General features: G+C 46.8%; 1 protein-coding gene across 1 annotated transcript in view; it reads right to left on the bottom strand.

The window, feature by feature from the left end:
• The window catches only part of KLHL3 (kelch like family member 3), a 45612-nt gene that overhangs the window by 13319 nt on the left and 12753 nt on the right, over positions 1–19540 (bottom strand). The window contains exons 4-6 of the mRNA XM_059825171.1: positions 15883–16004; positions 7595–7757; positions 4492–4601 (exon numbers count right to left, since the gene is read on the bottom strand). Of these exons, the coding sequence (XP_059681154.1) occupies positions 4492–4601; positions 7595–7757; positions 15883–16004 (395 nt within the window). The remainder of the gene's footprint in view (positions 1–4491; positions 4602–7594; positions 7758–15882; positions 16005–19540) is intronic.

The following is a 19540-nucleotide window of genomic DNA, read 5'->3' on the forward strand; positions in this document are numbered from 1 at the left end:
ATTCTGGCCACACAGTAAGTCACTGTGTTCACCATCATACTTAATCACTGCACCAGTTCCACCCCCCAAAACCAAGAAGTCTCCAGGACAAGTTCACCACGCGCCCAGGAAAACCCCTGTCCGCAGGCACGCAGGCGAGAAATACCCAGATACTTCTGCAGGGAAACAAGGGCACGCCGGACTTCTGGTCTGAACCAAAATCTAGTTTTACTCCCAGATCCAACCGGTTCAGATAAGCATCCGAACTTTGACTCCACGACAAACGGGGCACAAACAACCCCGTGCAGCAGGAGCCACGCAGAGCCCTGCGCAGTGAACAGAGGCGGGCAGAAGCATCCTACGTGGGCTCCTGGCATGAATATGCATGTGCTTATATAACTGTGAGCCTCACTCCTCCCAGAAGAAAGGCCTAAAAATGTCACCGGGAGTGGGAAAGGCTTCCTGAAACACCCAGCAAGGCAAGGAGAGGGGCTGGTGCAGTCCCAGGTGCTGCACAGCAGGATCTGGATCCTTGCAGTGGAGTTTCCCCACAGAATCAGAATTAAATTCTGACCCTGAACTCACATCTACAGGCAGAATTCCCCAAGTGCTTTCGCTATCCAGTTACTTGTGGGAGGCTGAGCCCAGCCTTCTCCCGTGGACCCCGGCCATCCCGCGCTTCCCCCGAAAAGCATCGCTGGCCCTTCGCCCCAGCACACTCAGCACGTGCCCTTGGTTTCAGCTTCCCTCCGGGGTCACCAAATGGTCAGGGCAATTTGCACAGATATTTTTTTTCTTTCTTTCCATCCCTCCCGTCACTCCCCAAGAAACCATTCTGTTTGGTCCAAGGTCACTAATTTGACAAAATCAGCCAGAACTGAGGGCACCATCTCTCAGTCCCCAATTGTTGCTGGCAAATGTATTTGCAGGAGGCACCGGCAGACGCATCCTCCCACAAAGGAGAAGCAGAGTGGAAAGGGGTTTCCTCCTCTTAGGCTAAACTACATACTTCAAAAAAAAAAAACCCACCAGTAAAGCACCAGCCTCATTTCCTATGCCAACAAATGCTCCTGCTGAACTGTTTGGAATTCAGGACACTTCGATGAGGATTTAAGCAATGCAACAGGGAGCCATGTAATCAAACCCCAGCAAACGCAGAGGAAAATAACTACTGCAGAACCTTTAAGTATTTTAAAAATGAAAATAAACAAACAAACAATTTCACTTTGGCTACAAGGCATTTAAAGTAGAAACTAGGTTGTTGTGAGATTTTTAATTGCAAATGAGTGTGGAAGAAGCATAAAGCAAATGTTTAGCCAACATACATGCTTTTCATTAACCTCTTCTGCACAAATGCTGAGCTACACACCAGGTCACAGGACTGGGACGTACCCAGCTACAGACTAAGATGACAGTGAACAAGTCTTAAAGGAAGGTAAAGCAAATGTGCACGAGGAATAAACTGCTTCCCTGCTGCTGGAGATCGCTCCTGAGTTAGGCATACACTGACGCTACCCTGCTGTGCTGACTCTAAAAATAACAGAATTTTTTTAAAAATCAGATTCTGGCACCTTCCGTTGGCTCTGATTCCTAATTTTATGAGAAGGGGGGGAAAAAAAAAATCTTAAGCAAAGACAGCAGTATCTCTATTTAAAGGCCACATCTGTTCCCATCGCTGCCATGCCCTCCCTCCACGCGCTGTGCCCGCTGCAGCCCCCCAGCAGCTGCTGCCGCTCCCCCAGGAGCCGGGTTTTTCCAGCCGCGCAAGACCCGCAGCCGGGACGTGATGAAACGAAGCAGTTACCCACAGAGCTTTATTTAGAGCAGAGGCACGGGCTGAGTTAGTGGCTGGCACCTGCCTGGATGTAGGAGCAGTCCCGAGCTTGGGAAAAGCAGATTTCCCAGTCTATGGAGTAGAAGAGTGAAAGCCTGGAGCATCCCCTTTCTGCACACTACCTAAGCAAAGACCAAGCCCAGATGTTTTCCCAGTCTCTTCAGCCAAAAATCCAGTTGTTAAGATACTCCCAGGAGTGAGGACCAAACTGTGCACCAGCTTCTACTGCATGTTAGTGGCATGGGACGATCAGTCAATTACTGGGCTCTGTGCAAAATCCCCAATCCAAAAATCCCAGCCCTCTTAAAAGTTTCTTTTGTCACTGTTCCGAGTTGGCAGGAGTCGTTTCTCAAGGGCTGGAAGCCCCTTTATTTCCCACATCATTAGTAAATATGAATAAACATGATTTTTTTTTTTTAATAGTTCTTCTTTGCTCACATACACTGTTATAATTAAAGAGCCAGTTGGGTCAGGTACAGAAAGCATTGACAAAACTGTCTTCAAAGTACTCAGCTACAACAAAAAGGGCAGGCAGGAACCGACATAAACCTTTGCCCTGGGCCCAAAGGGCCTGTGCAACTGCGGAGGCGGCAATAGCAAGGGGGAGAGGGAGAGAAAAGAGGATAATCTTTGAATAACATTGTCACCATTTTGCAATTAAAATAGATTTCTGTCGTAGCAGACAGTTTCTGTAGTCCTGGTGGCCTACCAACATAAGTATGCCGAAATTTGTGGAGATAAATATGTTTTATTAGGCCAATGGGTATTAGTCGGGGGTGGCAGAGGAAGGGGAGAACGCACGAGCTCTGGGGCACACACGGCTGGTCTTGAAGCATGATAAGGGCAATACTACCCTCCCTGGCCTTGCTACCTTCTGGCCCTGGAAGGACTCAGCTGTAACACTTCCAACGACCCAGAGATGGAAATGCTCCGGCTCACAGGCTGCAGCACACGTGTGAGACACGGTAAGAACAAGAACCTCCCATGAAATCTGGCTGTGACAATTTAGCTCACAGATTTTCGAAGTATTTGCCAACATCTTCTTGCTTCAAAATAGTTATCTATCCCTTACACGTGCACATATGTATATGTGTATGTATGTATAGATACACACACACATATGCATACACTTCTTTTTATATATTATAAAAAATAATTATGTATATATATCTCGCACATTAGCAGATAGGAAGAATAAAGGTCAGGAAAACTGCTTGTCTGTCACGACGCTAATATAAAACAGCAGCCTACGAGTCTGTCCTCAATTTTCAGCAGTTCTTTGGACTCCAGCACATATTTCATGTTTATGTTCCAATCCCATGCTCTGCCTCTCTCCTGTTACTCATATTTGTTGTTTTGAATGTGCAGCTAATGCTTACGTTTCCTTCCACTGCCTTGCATTCTCAACTTTTACAATCAGCTAAAGAAATACTGGGTTTGATTGTATAAAGCTCAGATGAGGGAGGGAGTACTTTGATTTCTCTGGGCACAAGGCCAATAAAAGCTTTTTAACAATGCTGCACAGGACTGGAAAAATTGGTTACTAAACTTGCACTTCCCTTTGCAGGCTGCTTGGCTCATGCAAAGTGATTCTGCTGCGAGTTCACGCCATTTGTTTTTTCCCTTTTTGGTCCTGCCTGTGTGGCACGGAGCAGCACCCTGCCGAGACACCCACGCTAGCGGAAACGCGCTCCCAAAGCCTCCGAGTTTGCTGGCTCAGGATCTGAATGAAGCATCGCTGCATTCGCACCTCACGCGGTGCAGGTTTTCTGGCAAACTTTGTGGTCGCTGAGGGCCCAAGCACCCGCGCGTCTGCAGCCCGGAGGGGCTGAGCAGGCTGGGCGCACACCTGGATGTGCAGCCTGACCAGCTCGGCGCGGAACTGCGGCACCAAGCACACCCAGGTCCAGCCTCATCCCACCAAAACGCCTGCATTCAACAAGGGACCTGAAGTTACAAGCCACATAACCCTCAAGCCCTCCTGTAGCCTCCCACAAGCGTCCATCTCCCTGCAGCGACAACTGGGAGGTGAGCTGAAGGACTGGCACATACCTCTCCCCAGAAACCCGCTGCAGGTCATGCAAGAAGCCCACACCAGAGAAAGGGGCTGGACCTGGTGTTCAAGTACCATAACCACTGGTCACCCTCCTTCCCGGGACTATGGGCTACACAAGATGTGCTCAACATTTCAACCACGAAACAACATCAAGCGGTGCCTTTTTTCCCCCCCTCTTCCATTAAAAACATTGATGATGCTAGAAAAATGTTTTTGGTTGCGGGCTCCTTTAGTTGTTCTGTCTGACGTGCAACAGAAGCCAATACTCCTCCCTGGCCTAATGAAATTCACCTTTTTTTGAGGTTTTACAGCAGGTAATAAGAGCTTTACACAACAGCAGATGCGAGGTTCCTAGTTTTCCAGAGAGGGAAGGTATTCAGTTCTGGCCCCCAGGGCTTTTGGAAGTGATATGGATCTGAGAATCATTACTTCCTGCAAGAACAACCAAGTGAAGGTCATTTTTATGTGTTTTTAGGATTCACATTATTTTTAATTTTCCTTTCCACGTGATCTCTGTTGGAAAATGGCCCCTAAAGAGCATAACATGAGAACAGTTCCTGATGCAAGATCTAGAAACATTCCCGCATTCTTACATTCACTGTTGCTATACAATTTACTGTACCTTTTCTTCAGAGGAGACTGTGAGCTTGTCACTTGATATTAAACTGCAAACCTGGTCCAGACTAAGGCTAAGAAATTCTTCTCCTAGCATCACCTCAGGAAAGTGCTGCTCTGTTCAACAAATGAAAAGGGGGAACAGAAAATTATAATGAAATCCATGCTTTAAGTCAATGGAAGGACTTCAGCATTCAGAGAACCGCTATTATTAGAGCTCCGAGCACCCGAGACAAACGACACGCTGCAACTGCATGGCGGAACAGAAACAGAAAATAGTCCCAGAGCAGGTTAAAGAAATGTGATGTTATTTCAAGTAACACAAGCCCCATGAGACACTTTCAGAAATGACACTAAATGGGAACTAAACTTTACGCAAAGCCACTAAGTACCTTCCAGTGGCATCATGATTAGAAGTTGCAATTGAGAAAAGTGCCAATGCCTTTCTAAAGTAGTAAATAGCCTGGCCACCTCGAGATTCAGTTCTTGCCCACTTCAACAAGCGAGACAGAATCAGATCTGCTCAACACCTGGATGAGAGACTCCAGCGAGGGTCCCTGATATTGGTAGGTATTCGAAGGAAAGCCCATCTTTAACAGCCCAACGGTCAGTTTGGTGCATACGCTCAGCAGCAAATAGCGAGGGCATCCAGCCGAATCTGTATGGGCGAGGGGGCACACGGAGAGATGGGCAAGGGGGATCCTCATCCCATGCATGCACATGGGATCAGCTCTCCTGCTCTTCTTCCACCTTTTACTTCTTTCCCCCAAATGTGTAAATTTAACTTTTCTCCTGCTCCAAACCCTCAGCACCCACCTGCCCCAGCAGCTCTGCCCCTTTCCACTTAATTCTGCAACTGTACAAGTTTCTTTTTTTCCCTTTTTGCTTCCAAATCCCTCCATGCTGTAACTTTGGGAGCCACTTGAAAACAAAATACACATCACTGCTTATAATCCCAAACTGGAAGAATTACAACCGATTGCAATACAGGTCCAAAAAGGAACATTCAATCTGTCAAGCTTGACATCTAGCCAAAGGGCACTAGGAAAGAATTACCTTCTAAAAAATAATTTCTAGGTCAAAACCATTGTTAGCCAGTTGCAGAAAATTTTAATTTTGCAAGCATTTGTTACATATACATGCCAATTTAATCTCACCTGCCGTTTGCTGAATCTCATTGAGCTTTGGTTGAAATACGGAAACATGAATCTCAGACACTTTATCTGAAGCAGCTTTTTTCAAGCTCTAATCCTTTAGCTTTGAGAAGCTCAGACTCGTGTATCCAAAGAGCTCCCTCCGCAGCAAGATCTGCCTCTAGTTTTCACATCTGCAAAGTGCTGTGCCTGCCAAAAAGCAGCACCACAGGGACACAAGCTGGCGTAACTTCCAGAGGGGAGCTCCTTGGAGATCGCACCTGAACTCCTCACCAGTGCTGGTGCTGCAGAGGGCACTTGGGCTTCCCCAGCCACGGATCCTACTTGGTCTAATGGGGACCAAAACACCAGAGCTAAGCCAAAGGCTCTGACTAAAAATAGCAGTATCTGGATAAAGTTTAATACTCTGTTATGTTGGAAATCATATATAAGATCTAATGAACTCTTCTGGCCTTAAAAACTTGAGAAGCAGGAAATGTTCCCTACACGGTAAGCTGGATGCACCCTGACTTCTGGAAACAATCTCCTATTCATTCTGGACCGGTATCTCACAGTAGAAAGATATTTGCTCTCTTGTTATTAGTTGGAAGCAAGTAAAAATATGTACTGATTTTAATAAAGTAACTTGTGCCTGCATCAAGAAGGCTCCTCCACCTACTAAAGTTATCCATTGGCCAGAAATAAGCATTTCTCAAGTAACTGAGCTCTTGCACACATGGACTCTTGAGCTTGGGGACTTCTGTCTTAGTTTAACGCTGTTACATAAACAACATAGTGCAAAGAATTTTAATGGCATTTTTATTAATGGAGTTCCATTAACATTACATGGGCTGTTGTACTAACTGGGACTTATGAAGGCCAATAAAACAACAAAGCAGACTTTCTAATTGCCAAACAACCAAATAAATATACAGTGAATGCACTGCTTGTTGGGTTAAAGATTAAACAGGGCCTGGAAGCAAGGATAATGAGATATTACAAGCAAGCCTTTATACAATTAACTATTCCTTCCAGGGTAACTTTTCCTCCAGGGGATAATACAGCCAGAGCAGCTGAAAAGGTTTTACTTTTATTTGCAGGAGAATAGGGGAGGACTTGGTGGGCACGTTTTTATTCCACTGAGCCTACTTATGGTCCAATTAAGGACAAAACTGTACCAAGGATAACGTTGCAGGACAGAGCAGGTGCTCTGGGAGACAGCAGGTGTAATTTTCCCTATACAAATAAGACAGAAAATTAGAAAACAAACTGAGTAGAGGCAACTACCAGCTTCTCCCAAGCAGAGGTCAAGGGCAACTCTGCTGGAGGAGGAGACTGGAAAGTGCTGGGTAGTTAAGAGCATGGGGCTGCTTGGAACAGCTTTACATTTACGATGTAAAGAAGAAATGCTGAAAGCCATTGCCTGCAACTACTTACTGCAACCAAACACATCCACCCTCAAGGAAACCAGAGTCTATACACTCTTGGGGTAAGTGGCCATTGCTCCACAGATCAGAGGTTCAAACTGCATGACAATTTTAGCTGAGTGTTCCCACTCCCACCCACAAGATTTAACTTTGCCCAGTGCCATTTATTCCTAGAAGGCACAAATCCCCAGCACTGCCTACTGCTCTCACGGGGCGGCGTACACGGGGAGGACACCAGCATGCCAACGCTATGCTGTTGAACAGACAGCCAAAGAGCTTACTAGGAACATACTAAGGAACTATTTTGTGGGCTGGGATCCAGAGTATCACGGTTTTTTACCCCCTTAGGTGTTCCCCTGCGACCAAACCACATTTCACAATTTGCAGCATCACAGAAAGTTACAAGTCTACAACCCAATAAAGTAATCCCTTTGCTGTTCTAATACTAGAAGCATGAAAGGGAGAAGCAGGATGTGCTGATTTGCTCAACCTATGAGTGGCTGTTCCTGGAAGCAGGTTCAACTCAACAAACAGATGACCCTTCCCTCACCTGCGTAGGCATTTGCCTGCTGCAGCAGTTCAGTACACGCATGCACATCGGCAAAAGCTCGGATTCCAAGGCAGTTCGTGGGATGCAGCTGGGACTGAAGAAAGTCACAGCAGTTTTTTCTAACATCCATCAATTGCAATAAACTAGCAGCTGGCAACAAAACCTGCAAAGGCAAGAAAGGGGAATTAAACTGAGCAGCAAAGAAAGTTTGATTCATAGCTTGCACAAATTAGATGTAATTGCCCTTCAGACAGGGACATTCTTGTGGGGTACAAGGAGGAAGGTTGAAATTTTAGCACTATCTGTATGCAGAAGATCCCCGTCCACGCTTTAAGAGATGGAAACAGCTATCCCACGCTGAGCTAAGAGCAGAGCTCTTCTCCCCCAAAAGACGTCAAGGCAGGTAAAGGGAGGACAAAACACAAGCAACCACAGATGCACCTGAATTTCTGGCTTTGTTGCAGCTAGGTCCTGCACACAGATTTATCTCCCCCCCCCCGCCCAAAGCTTTGTATTATCTACATGCATTACCATCACATTCAATGCCCATAGCAGCCCAGCACTCCATCACCCTCAAAATCTCAAAGTCTTGAACTTTCTTATTTCCAACAAAACTGTATTGGCTTGTGAGCAGGGTGCCCAAACTGCCGTAGTAGAGAGGGAGTTCACAGAAGCTCAAGCAGGTTTTGGTGACAGCAAGACTCTCAGGAAAGATGGGGCCAACTATTCAAATCAACGGCCCTCATTTTCACCCGCACAAAACGCTGTGGACACTTGTGGTTCGTGACTGCATCTGAAAATGAGGTACTGCTTTGTATCTACAAAACTAAGTACAGAAAAGGGAGACAGACTTGGATCAGGAATGCTACATCTGCTGGAAAAACCACCTTTGAGGCCAGTGAGCGGGACAGGAAGTAGAAAATGAAGTCGGTCGGGATGTTACAGCCCATGACATCAGCTACTTCCTTTCTTATGTCGTCCAGCAACTGCAGATGTGTCTTATCCCAGCTCTTCCATAGCTCTGGCTGCTTCACACATGTCCTTCCAACCAGGCATCTGTGCTCACCATCTGAGCACAGATTTCTGGAAAATTATTTCTGGCTCAAAAAAACCAAGCGGCTGCTAAACAAAACAAACAAGTTAACTGCAATCACCTCCCTGGATCTCGGTGGCAGGGAAGAGAAAAAAACGTCCCTTCCCTTCCCTGTCCCTGCCTGCTCCCACAGTCCCATTCCACATCGGGGCAGGACACTCACAACCTGCCCCGGGTCTTTTCTAAGCCACTGATGCATTCCAGTTCCAGCCCAGCTGTACAGCGTCTGGCTGCTGCCAAGCAGCCACCCCAACAGGCAACAATAAAAAAAGAGAAATCAATTAAGCCGGGAGCCCATTTTGGCCCAAGCCTCTTGATGCCAGGAGGAGATTAGTTTGTGGTTTTGATTAAATCAAGATAGCAATGCTCTCACATTTTTGAAACCTAGCTGCGAACCACTTTCTATCTAGCTGAACCATCTCCTTATATCAGCAGAAAGGCAAGCACTTGACTTGCATAAGGGCTGTGGGTAAAGAAGTCAAACTCTGCAAACCATCTCCGGCCATGTACCAGCCAGAGCTTCCTCCACGCACACGCCATCCGTCCTGCAGACGTGCCTGCGGATCCAGGTGGGCTGCCTACCTGGAACGTTTTGGGATACTGCCTCTAAAATGGAGGCTACCTACTACCATCACCAATACCCACATGCTACAGCCCCCTGGACACCCTACCACTGCTATTACAGCCTCGGGCTGGCTTGACAGGACAACGTAGAAGGAGCCTTACGCCACTGCAGTTATCGGGAAAGGAGCATTATTATATCATACTTTTTAGAAGTAGGATATAAATAGCCTATCAGGAGATGACTGGACTTTCTCGTTCTTATTTCCCAGCTGAACGTCTCACCACTCATCTTGTTTTTACCAGGGAAGGCGAAAAGCAAGCAAAGGATATCCGCTAGCACAAAGTCTGTTTCCTTTAGAAATAACAAGAGGAAATGCCCTGCCTAAACATGCAGCAGGACCAAACTGCAACCCCATTAATATCCAGGCAAGTTACTCACTTGGGTCTGGATTTGGCTCTTAATATTTGAACTCCAACCACTGTGAACGATTTACAGAGAGCTGGCTTCTCTACCAGATCAGCCTCCAGACCAAAATCCAATCATCTTTTGAAACTATGTCAAAATTACCTGCTATTACTACTGAGACTGACTTCTTTGCTAAATAAATTATATCCAGAACCTCATCTAGGGTATGTGTGTGTGTGTGTGTGTGTGTGTGTGTGTATATATATATATATATACACACCCATAACCATCTAGTTCACCGGCTGTGCTCTCTTGCTCTGCAGACTCTACCAAACTCAGGTTTTACAGAACATTGCCTGTGCAATTAAATACTTTCATAAACCTTTGATGTCTCTGAAGTAGAAACATCTTTCAGCCAAAAGTGCTCTGTGTTGCTATAAGGTTCATTCAATAGGCAGGGCATTAACGCCGGACTTCAGAGACTGGGGTTAGTTCCCTGCTCTGCCACAGCCTTCCAAGTAACCTTGGCCAAGAGTTAATCTACACCATTCCTCCTCTGCAAAACTGGGAGAGGAGCATTTCCCCAAGGCAGGGGATGTATTAAAGCTTATAAGCTGCTTTGACGATTTAGTCCAATAGGAAGCCAAATAAGGGTACCGGCTGTAATCCTCAGCAGCACGTCTAGGGCCAGAGCTGGGACTGCACATCTGCCCAAACAGGGAGACAGCTCCCAAGCACCCTCCCAGGGGAATCCGTGACCAGAGAAACGAGCAGATCTTGCATTTGCAAGGCAGGTTAAATATTTGGTTTTAACTGAACAGCTCTAAAACTGCACAAGTAACAGAGGTAAGACTACATTACTGTAATGTGGCTTTTCAGTGTTAGGAAGGCAATTAGGCTTTATCGCTCCCCAACTGCTACCAGGCAGTGCTGAGGGTGAACAATGGTGCTTCTACTTAAATGCTCCACCTGGGGTGAAATAGCCAAGGCACAGGCATGTGTAGCAGGACCAGAGAGCCACAAAACCTCTCCAGGAGCAGGCATAAGAAAGAGAAGGGATATAGAGGTGAGAGAGAAAACAGGGGAGCAGCTGGCAACTTCCCTCCTGACCTACCTTCTCCAGCTTCACCGCACAGAACAGCTACACCATGTCTTGGTTAAACAGTGGGATAAAAAATGTGGAGACACATCCATCAGACGCAGCATAGTTCTCTGGTGCCACATCCACAAGTTTCTCCTCACCTTTCTACCAGGCCAATCCAATCTAAAAGTCTTTCTGTAGGCCTAGGAAGGGCTCTGCAGCAATTCAGGAGGGTGATACAAGGCAAGGAGCTTTTGCTCCAGGGAGGAAGACAGCCCTGATTTATTGCATCTCCTAAAGCTGAGTTGAAAGACTCTGCCTCACTCTGGGCTTGCACCTACTGTAGTTGCAGCTTTTGGAGTGAACAGTGGGAAGGGAGATGAACTGACCCACTTATCATCCCTTTATCATCAAAACTGCATCTGCCCCAGATACTCTCCTTTGTTGTGAAGTCCTAAGTCCCTAGAGAAAGCTGAGGTGCAGAAGCACACTTCTGAAAAGGAAACACTACAGGTTCTAGCAAAGCTTTTTTCCTCCTTTCTCAAGCCATTCTTTTTTACAACTATTATGTCTGCAAAGCTGACAGTTTCAACATCTATTTCCTCCAGACAGCTGATTTCCAGACACCTCTTCACTCTTCTTTCTATATGAGCCGTATCTCAAACTGTGGTGGCATACTAGGACACACCTCATTCGTAACAATTTATGTGTGAAATCAGGTTAATCAGGACTTTTGCTGGGGAATCATTACAACCCTAATGGTAACGACTTTCTTAATTGGGAGGTATATTCTCAGGCTGCCTGCAAGTAATTAAGTGCCACCAGTAAGGAGGGGTGGGACACACTGAAGAGGAACTGTGTTCACTGCCTACAGCCAGAGGTCCAGGCGTCTTCACAAGACCACCTAGGAGAATGAAAAGCCTCCCCCCAAATCTGCTCCTCATTCAGCTGTGCTCAAGGACATCGTGTTGAGCCTCTTCTCCATCGCTGGACTTTGCTCTCATGACTCTCCACTGAGCTGGCAGGTTTGATATGAGTGTTGGAAAGCAAGCAGCAATGCAGCCAGTTCAGCTGCGAAATCAAGACCTAACTGAAAACTTCAAGGAACTGATATGTTAAAACAACCAGCTATCCCGTACAGGTACGGAGCAGCAGGTCCTGTGCTCTGTTTGACGTATGCACGTGGTTTCCATTGAAGCCAACCAGGGCTGCACATGAGTATCTGTGATCTTCTCAAGTCACTCACTTCAGTTTTTCTCACTTTTACAGAAACTGTACAGCACAACTTTCTTCCAAATAACTTTATCAAGCTCCACCTTCAAATGAATGACATCTTTTCGTCATGCATATGAACCAGATGTCTTTACAACTAAGCTTGATGTGGGGTGCAACAAAAGAGGAACAACAGAAGGCAATGGGGACAGAAATCCCAGGATGGATTTTCCTGAGACTACACAACTGCAATGAAGACAGAATCACTAAGGTTGGAAAAGACCTGCAAGATCATCAAGTCCAACCATCAACCAACAAACTCCACCATGCCCACTAAACCATGTCCCACAATGCCTCGTCCACAGGTTCTTGAACACCTCCAGGGATGGTGACTCCACCACTTCCCTGGGCAGTTGATTCCACTGTCTCACCACTCTCTCAGTAAATTCTTCCTTGCTCCATGCCTTCCAAACAAGCAGGAGGTTAAATCCCAAATGTGTGTTCAGAGGCAAAACACTGCTCGGCACAGAAGCCTCTCTATCATCCATCATCCCTGAGCCTTCCTACTACTGCATCTATATTGCCTTGAAATCTCACTCAAAAAATGAGGTTCCAATTCATAAAGCAGGTTTGCATTTGTCGGGGCAATTCTCACCCACGTACCCCCAAAGGAGTTAGAAGAGAGTATTTGCTCCCACATGGGCTCAGTGTTCTCCCTCACGGAGCTAGGGTGGACTGAAAACCCCCTTACCCGCCAGTAATTCACTACATAGATGGTAACTGGAACTGACCGCGCAGGCTTGGCCCCTTGTACACACATCCTTCCTTACTTATAAAAAAAAAAACAAACAACACTTTGTGCAATGAAATGACAATCAGCTATAAAAATACATGCTTAGAAAAAGAGAGTCTCACTTCCTGAACACCAGGCCTATAAAAACAGAAAGAGACAGGTTTCTATTAGAAAAGAAAAAACAAAAATACTGTAAAAAGGCTTGTTGTGAAGTGCTGGGCACCACTCAGCATTTGAGCATGCTTGGGAAGACTCATTCCTGCACTCCCATGTTACCTTTGCTGCTCATCTTTTTCTCATTTCCATTCTGCTCTCATTTTATTTTGCTCACTCACAAGAACTTGTCTTTTCATTCATTCACATTTTGGTAGCTCGGCTGCCTCTGTTCAGTTAATACCATTTAGCAATCTTTTTTCTTGTAGTTTCCAAAATGAAATTACCTGGCACCTATACCCAGAAATTGCTTCTTCCAGCTGTTGAGGAAGTCTGAAAAACTGTGTGTCAAACTGCACAAAACCCCTTTAAAATGCACCCTCACCCTGCTAGAAAATGAGAGCTCGTGACATGGCAATAGGAGACCTCAGGAGATACCGGCTGGGAAGAGAGAAAGTCTCACCATGCTCAAGCAAGACGGTGAAGGAACATTGCTGAAACAACGCGGACCGGCACTCCCGAGGCATCCTTCCAGCTGGATGGCTGACACAAAGCCGTGCAGCAGGAGGATGTGACAACCTAAGGGACCAAACCTCCTCACTTCTTCCTAAGACTGACATTGCTAATCCAAACCAGAGGCTGCAAGGAGCTTAATATTTTGTTGTTCATGCTATTTGCCTTCCCTGGTGTGAACCTTCCCAACCAACGAATCACAGAATATTCTTTTCTGTAAACTTTTCTTCCTGTGGCTGCAGGTGAATATTAACCTATATATGGCATTCTGCTCAGGGGTAAAACACCCAGAGACAGGATGGAAATTTCTCTTTAAACTTTCTATTGGTTTCCTCACAAAATGATAATAAATTCCATAAAACATTTTCAACATGGATGTTTTTAACACGTAATAGAATTTAAACTAGTCAGTTAATCTTGCTTTAGATCAGCTTCATTTCTTAGCTCCCATGAATTAACTTACCTCCAGCCTAAAAAGTTATTCACAGGGTGGTTATTTAAATAAATCATGCAGAAAAAGGACCTGCTTTATTAGATTGGGAAAAAACTTAATGCCCAAACCTTAGTATTCACCAAACTTAGAATTTTTGATCCTACTGTCTAAGAGATGGGAGTCAAAACATAGACAGGGTTCTTACTTTAAGTCTTTGTAATCCCTAGGCCATCAGAAGGCAGGCTTTGGTTAGGTTTTACCAAAAAAAGATAGCATTCCGTTTGCTCAGGAAAGGTAACATCTGGACTTGTTCATACTCCTTCTGGGCAGGTCTATGCTGCCAACGCAGTGCAGGACCGAGCTGGCTCTCCAGCCTGCTCCAGCTCCCACGACACTGCTTATACCCAGGTGCGGCTGTACTGCAGCGCTGAAACGCTCTCATGGGAAAACAGCCAGAGCACGCGTAGTTACTTCAGGCAAGCTTCATTCAACGCAGACTGACTGGGGCCAGCACACCAGATGGTATCCCCAGCTCAGCACCTCCCACGTGCTGAGCGGGTGCTTCTGGGCCACCTAACAACCAGCAGCATGGAAGGAAAGCATACGTTTGAGAAAGCACGTGGATATAGTCTTCCCGTTTCCTACAGGAAGAGGGACCAGCTTGAGACTGTGTAAACGTCATTTTTCCTCCAGCAACGGAAGATCCCAGAGGTCCCCACTGAAGTGATGTTGTATCTCAGCTCCTTATGACACTGACTATACGCTGTAATTAAGCATGGGCTACACAGCAGGCAGCTAGCCCAAGCGACCCACAGTTGGGTTTGAGCCTCAGCTTCTTTGCTGTAATGGCACCTTGAAGGTCTCCTCACTGCTGGTCCTCAGCCTCACTGTAGGGCAACCAGGGTCCACACTCCTACCAATGTGACAACTGCCAGGTTGAGAGCATGCCAGAAAGCCAAGTTCTTAAAACTGGAGGGCATAAGGTGCAAGAAAAGGTACCCACAGACTTAGGTCACGAAGGATGGCACAGGGCTTAGACTGCAAAGGGGACATAGCTCAGCGTTTTGTCCAAGTTCCTGCAGGAAGAGCAATATGCTACAGGACAGCAAGAACCTGCGCCCTCCCTGAGGGACTGGAGCAGAAGAGCATGTCCCATCCACAGCAAGAACCTCACTTCAAGCAGAACCAGTCTAATTTTGCCATTTTAATTCAGTCAACATAAAGTATGCAGCAGCATTGCCCCTCTCTCGCCAGCATCACGGACCCAGACTTGTTACCCTGCCCAGCATCCAAGTCACAGAGAGGAAGACAACAAACTCAAACTGCCACTTGCAAACAAAAACAGAGACCAATTGAAAAGTACATCCGCACACGAGCTCCCAGCGACCCTTCCAGAAATCAGTGGCTAAGTGCACAGCTGTTTTCTTACCACAAATACAAGGGGAGTCAAGAAAAAGCTTTACCAGCAGCCACAGCCACGTGACACGGCGTAACGCTCTCTTCCTGAGCACCCCACTTTATCTGTAGGCTGCCTTTCAATTACTCTTTTCACTTCTAGACAAATATTTACCTCAAAGAACTTCAAGACAGAGTGCACACACACAAAAAAAAGGAAGAATGCTCTCATTTGAACAATATATTCCACTCAAAGCTCTGCCAAACAACTCGAACTGCCCAGAAGAATTTAAAAACTAACAGCCAGATTCCTCGACCATGACCTTAAAACAGCATTTGACTCACTGCTTGTTTGAGTCTATTCTGACCTTCGACAGACTGACCCACAAGTCAGCACAGCTTCTTGGAAGGCAAATGCCTACTCTCATTATAAGAGCTCGACACAAAAGCTAAATGCAACATGACTTAAGCGCGGGGAAAGCAGCAAAGTGCCTCAAGACTAAACAGAGGCTGGAAGTAGCTCTTTTCAAGCTCAACCTTTTACTTTCTGCAGCCTGAAGAGATCACTCACCCCTGAAGGACCTATGCCTTTGAGTTTCAAGCTTTTTACTTGGGTCTCCACAGGAGCCACTGAACCAGACCTACCTGCACATTCTCCTCCGTGACCTCAATCTCAGCGGTGTAGATGTAATCAATCAGCTTCCTCAAGGTCTGCCCATCAACGTCTTTTATCTCAATCTTCTTGGCTTTACTTTCAGACATGTCTCCTGAAATTAATTTCAAAAGGACAGTTAAGAGTTTGCTTTGCAGGACCTCATTGCAGGCCTTTGCTCCCCATACATCCAGCACATCCTCCTGGTATCGGACTAAAAGACTGCCCTGGCACTATCCCTGACCATCAAAGGACAGCCAACAAGATTCCCAGAAGCCTCCTCATGCCACCTAAAAAACCATCTCAACATTTGAAGACACTAGTGGAAAATAACAGGAGTCAATAAATGCAACAAACTCAATTCCTTGGCAGAAAAGAACCTGCCATGGTTCGCCTGCATTTAAACACATACCGGGGCCAAAAAACACCCCAGTATGTCCCTGTCTCAGCACAGGGATAGACTCAGAGAGACCATGGACAAGTCTTAGGAGGGCTTTTTAAAAAAAAATACGTATTTTTTAATATATATATAGGTAGATGAGTAAGTTGCAACAGCTAAGTTAGGGTGCTCTGTGGTATACTCTACAATAAAAGCAAGGCAGCATTACCCTCTTTCTTTAGAAAGAACCTGAAACCTGCTGAGGAAAAGACACACACACGCCAGCAGTTATATCCAGTGCGCTGCAAAAGCTTCTCTCCTGAATTACCCTGCTGTAACCTATCCACGCAGTTATACCTTACACAAAGCATCTGTGCAGAAAGCTGTATTTCTCATCGCTCGCCTTCCCAACCTTGCACCTCAGAGGCAAGGCAGCCTTTGGATCCAAACTGTATCCTTTCTCCAAATACATAACGTAAAAGACACCCAAACACGCAGAACTAGAGTAATAATTTGCCCTATGGATAGACAAGTAAAACCCGTATCTGTGTGTAAGAGCCTATACGTGAACCGGCACTTTATGCGCACCTTCCCCAGCGCTGTTGTGGCCAACGCTGTGCAGGCACCATACGCACGTACCCCGTGCATAACAGGAGCATGTCACAGGAACAAAAGCATGCTGTGGGGAGGAGAAGAAAGGACTCCCTGGGGCCCTTCCAGCGTCCACGCACATGGTGACCTCACCCAGGTTTTAATCACCAAGATCTTGAGGAACCACGGAAAAGAAAGAACAAACTCCCAAGCGGAAAGAAAACGATAAGTGAAAAAACAAAACTAAACAAAGGAGGGTATGAAGAAATGTCAATTCTTAAGCCTGGGCATGAATAATCACTACTCTAAGAAATCTGGTGACTCAATACTGCTGTGGGATTAAGAAGAAAAACAGTTCCTGCAGCCTATGTGAGAAGCAATTACAGCCTACATCTCTGTACAGCGTGCGACAAGACGTGGCCAGGCACACTAAGTGCACAGCACAGAGTCAGATGCTAAAGAGGGCCCAAGCTTGAGCAAAATCTGGATCCTGGAAATTAAACTTTGCGGGATTCACTAATGCCAATAAGGAGGTAAATAACAGGAGTGGGATCAGACCATAAATATTAGAAGAGCCAACAATGTCCCAAGGGAAATGTAGACTGAAATAATATTTGCCCCAAATTCAATTTTTAAAATTAAATAATAAAATGTTATTCAGAGAAGCCCATGAATACAAATGTACAAGTACAAAGGGATAAATGACCTACATTTGGGAGGCCTTCAAAGCAGGTAGGACTTTTTAATTGACAAAATAAATGCCATCTCCTTCACACACTTCCCCCCTTCCCCCCCCCAAAAAAAATAACATCTCCAGAGATGAGAGGGGGCTTCTGAGAACAGGCCAGTCCCCATCAGCCTATGTGGAGCTGGAGGGGCCTGTAAGGAGCACGCAGCTACACCCTGCCTGCACAGCAAGGCGGCAAGGGGCAAGCGGAGCAGCCGGAGCCCTGCAGCACTCGCCGGGACCCATGGGGCAGAGGGGAGGCTCAGATACACGCACCTGGAGATCGATGCAGAAATAGCTTGAAGAGACTGATCCGATAACATCATCTGTCTTTGTGGTGTTCATGTGACACAGGCAACAAAAATAAAGGCTGTGTGGGCTTCCACACCCACCAGCAAGCTGCCAGCCCTGCATACGAACAGCCTCCGCTGCCTCTGCTCTGGTAACAGCCCAGCGCACGATGAGAAAGGGGAGTCTCGTGAGCTGTGCCCCACGGTCGGATGGGATCCAACCCCTCCAGCCACGCTGGCGTGATCGAGTGCCTGCCACTTGTCATAGGCTGCTGCTCTGGACACGTCTCTAACACTGCGGAGCAAGGAAGAACCTGAAGACACCACAAGCGAGCCAAAGCAGGGGCTGGTGCAGACCAGGAGCGGGCAACGAGCTGCTCCCTCTTGCAAGCACAGTCTCCAGGAAAACACAGCCCCTAAAGCACAGCTGCGGGCAGCTGAATGGTGGGTCAATTAAGGCATCTCATCCCACACCCCTTCAGAAAAAAATCCCCACAAAACCCACCCCCTAAAACGTCTTCCACAAGTCAGACTCGAGCCTTACCCGATACCTTAATTGCAGAATAACTCAAAGCACTAGCATCATCTCTCATACATAAGGGCTGTGCTGAGAAAGAAGGAAGCTGTTGCAAGGCTGCCCTGCACAGACCCCATCCCCGCACCGCTGCGGCCGGGCAGACACGAGGAACAGGGTGGGAGGGAACAAAGGCAGGTAAAACAGGCAGAGTGGCTCCACGCAGACCCTCTTTAGGGGACAGACTTTGCAGACACCAGCCCCTCATGAAAGCAAGCTCTTCATGCATCATACTCAGTGCCCAACGGTGCTTTCTCCATTCCCCTCTGCTCTCTTGCTTTGTCACAAGATAAACTACAGGCTAAACTACAGCAGCTCGCGGCGCCTTGTTTACCCAGCACAGCAGCCTGCCCTGCCTCCAATGTACTGTGCTCCAGAGAGGCCTCCCAGTGCACAGCCACAGCTTTTGTCGTTTCCTAAGTCAGAGAGGTGTGCTGAAGGAGAATACACGAGCGCCCTGGATAACAAAACCGCAGCCGCTCGCACACAGGGCACGCACTTTGAAGCGGCACGCGAGACCTGCAAGGGAGGTTTCTGCATTGCTGCTTCCTCCTTCAGCACTTCCGAAGTTCCCCCAGGTATCTCGCAGGAGCAGTCTTAGCAGCATCACTGAAGTACCTGTTATCCTTTCTGTTTTCTTCCAAACAGATGGAAATTACTGTCACCAATCATCCCCACAGAATGGTGCCAACGAGGACCAGCCACCATCCAAAATGATCTAGAAAGCCAGTAAGAGAGCGACACTCAGTTAGGAAGTGCTGGGTCCTATCTCTCCTTCAGCAGTGGAAGACACAAATGGAAGATGTGCTGTTTATTTTAGCACTTCCCAAGGCTATTTCAAAGAGAAATGCCTAACCAGAGGACACTAGACGGTTTAAGAATGATCCCAATGTCATTCATGAGTCCAAAGTCAGACCCAACCTACAGGGATGGAGCCTGCAGAGCAAGCATCAGGGAAAGGTGCACAAGTTGCAGGTCTCAGTTTGGTTCCCACTGATCATTCACTACTGCATGGCTGCCAGCACTGCCAGGGGACCCCTCCAGCTCCCCAAGCCCCCAGAAAGCGGCTCCTCCAGTGGGGACTCAGCGT

The sequence above is a fragment of the Gavia stellata genome, chromosome 16 (genome assembly GCF_030936135.1).
Source record: "Gavia stellata isolate bGavSte3 chromosome 16, bGavSte3.hap2, whole genome shotgun sequence".
Lineage (NCBI taxonomy): Eukaryota > Metazoa > Chordata > Aves > Gaviiformes > Gaviidae > Gavia > Gavia stellata.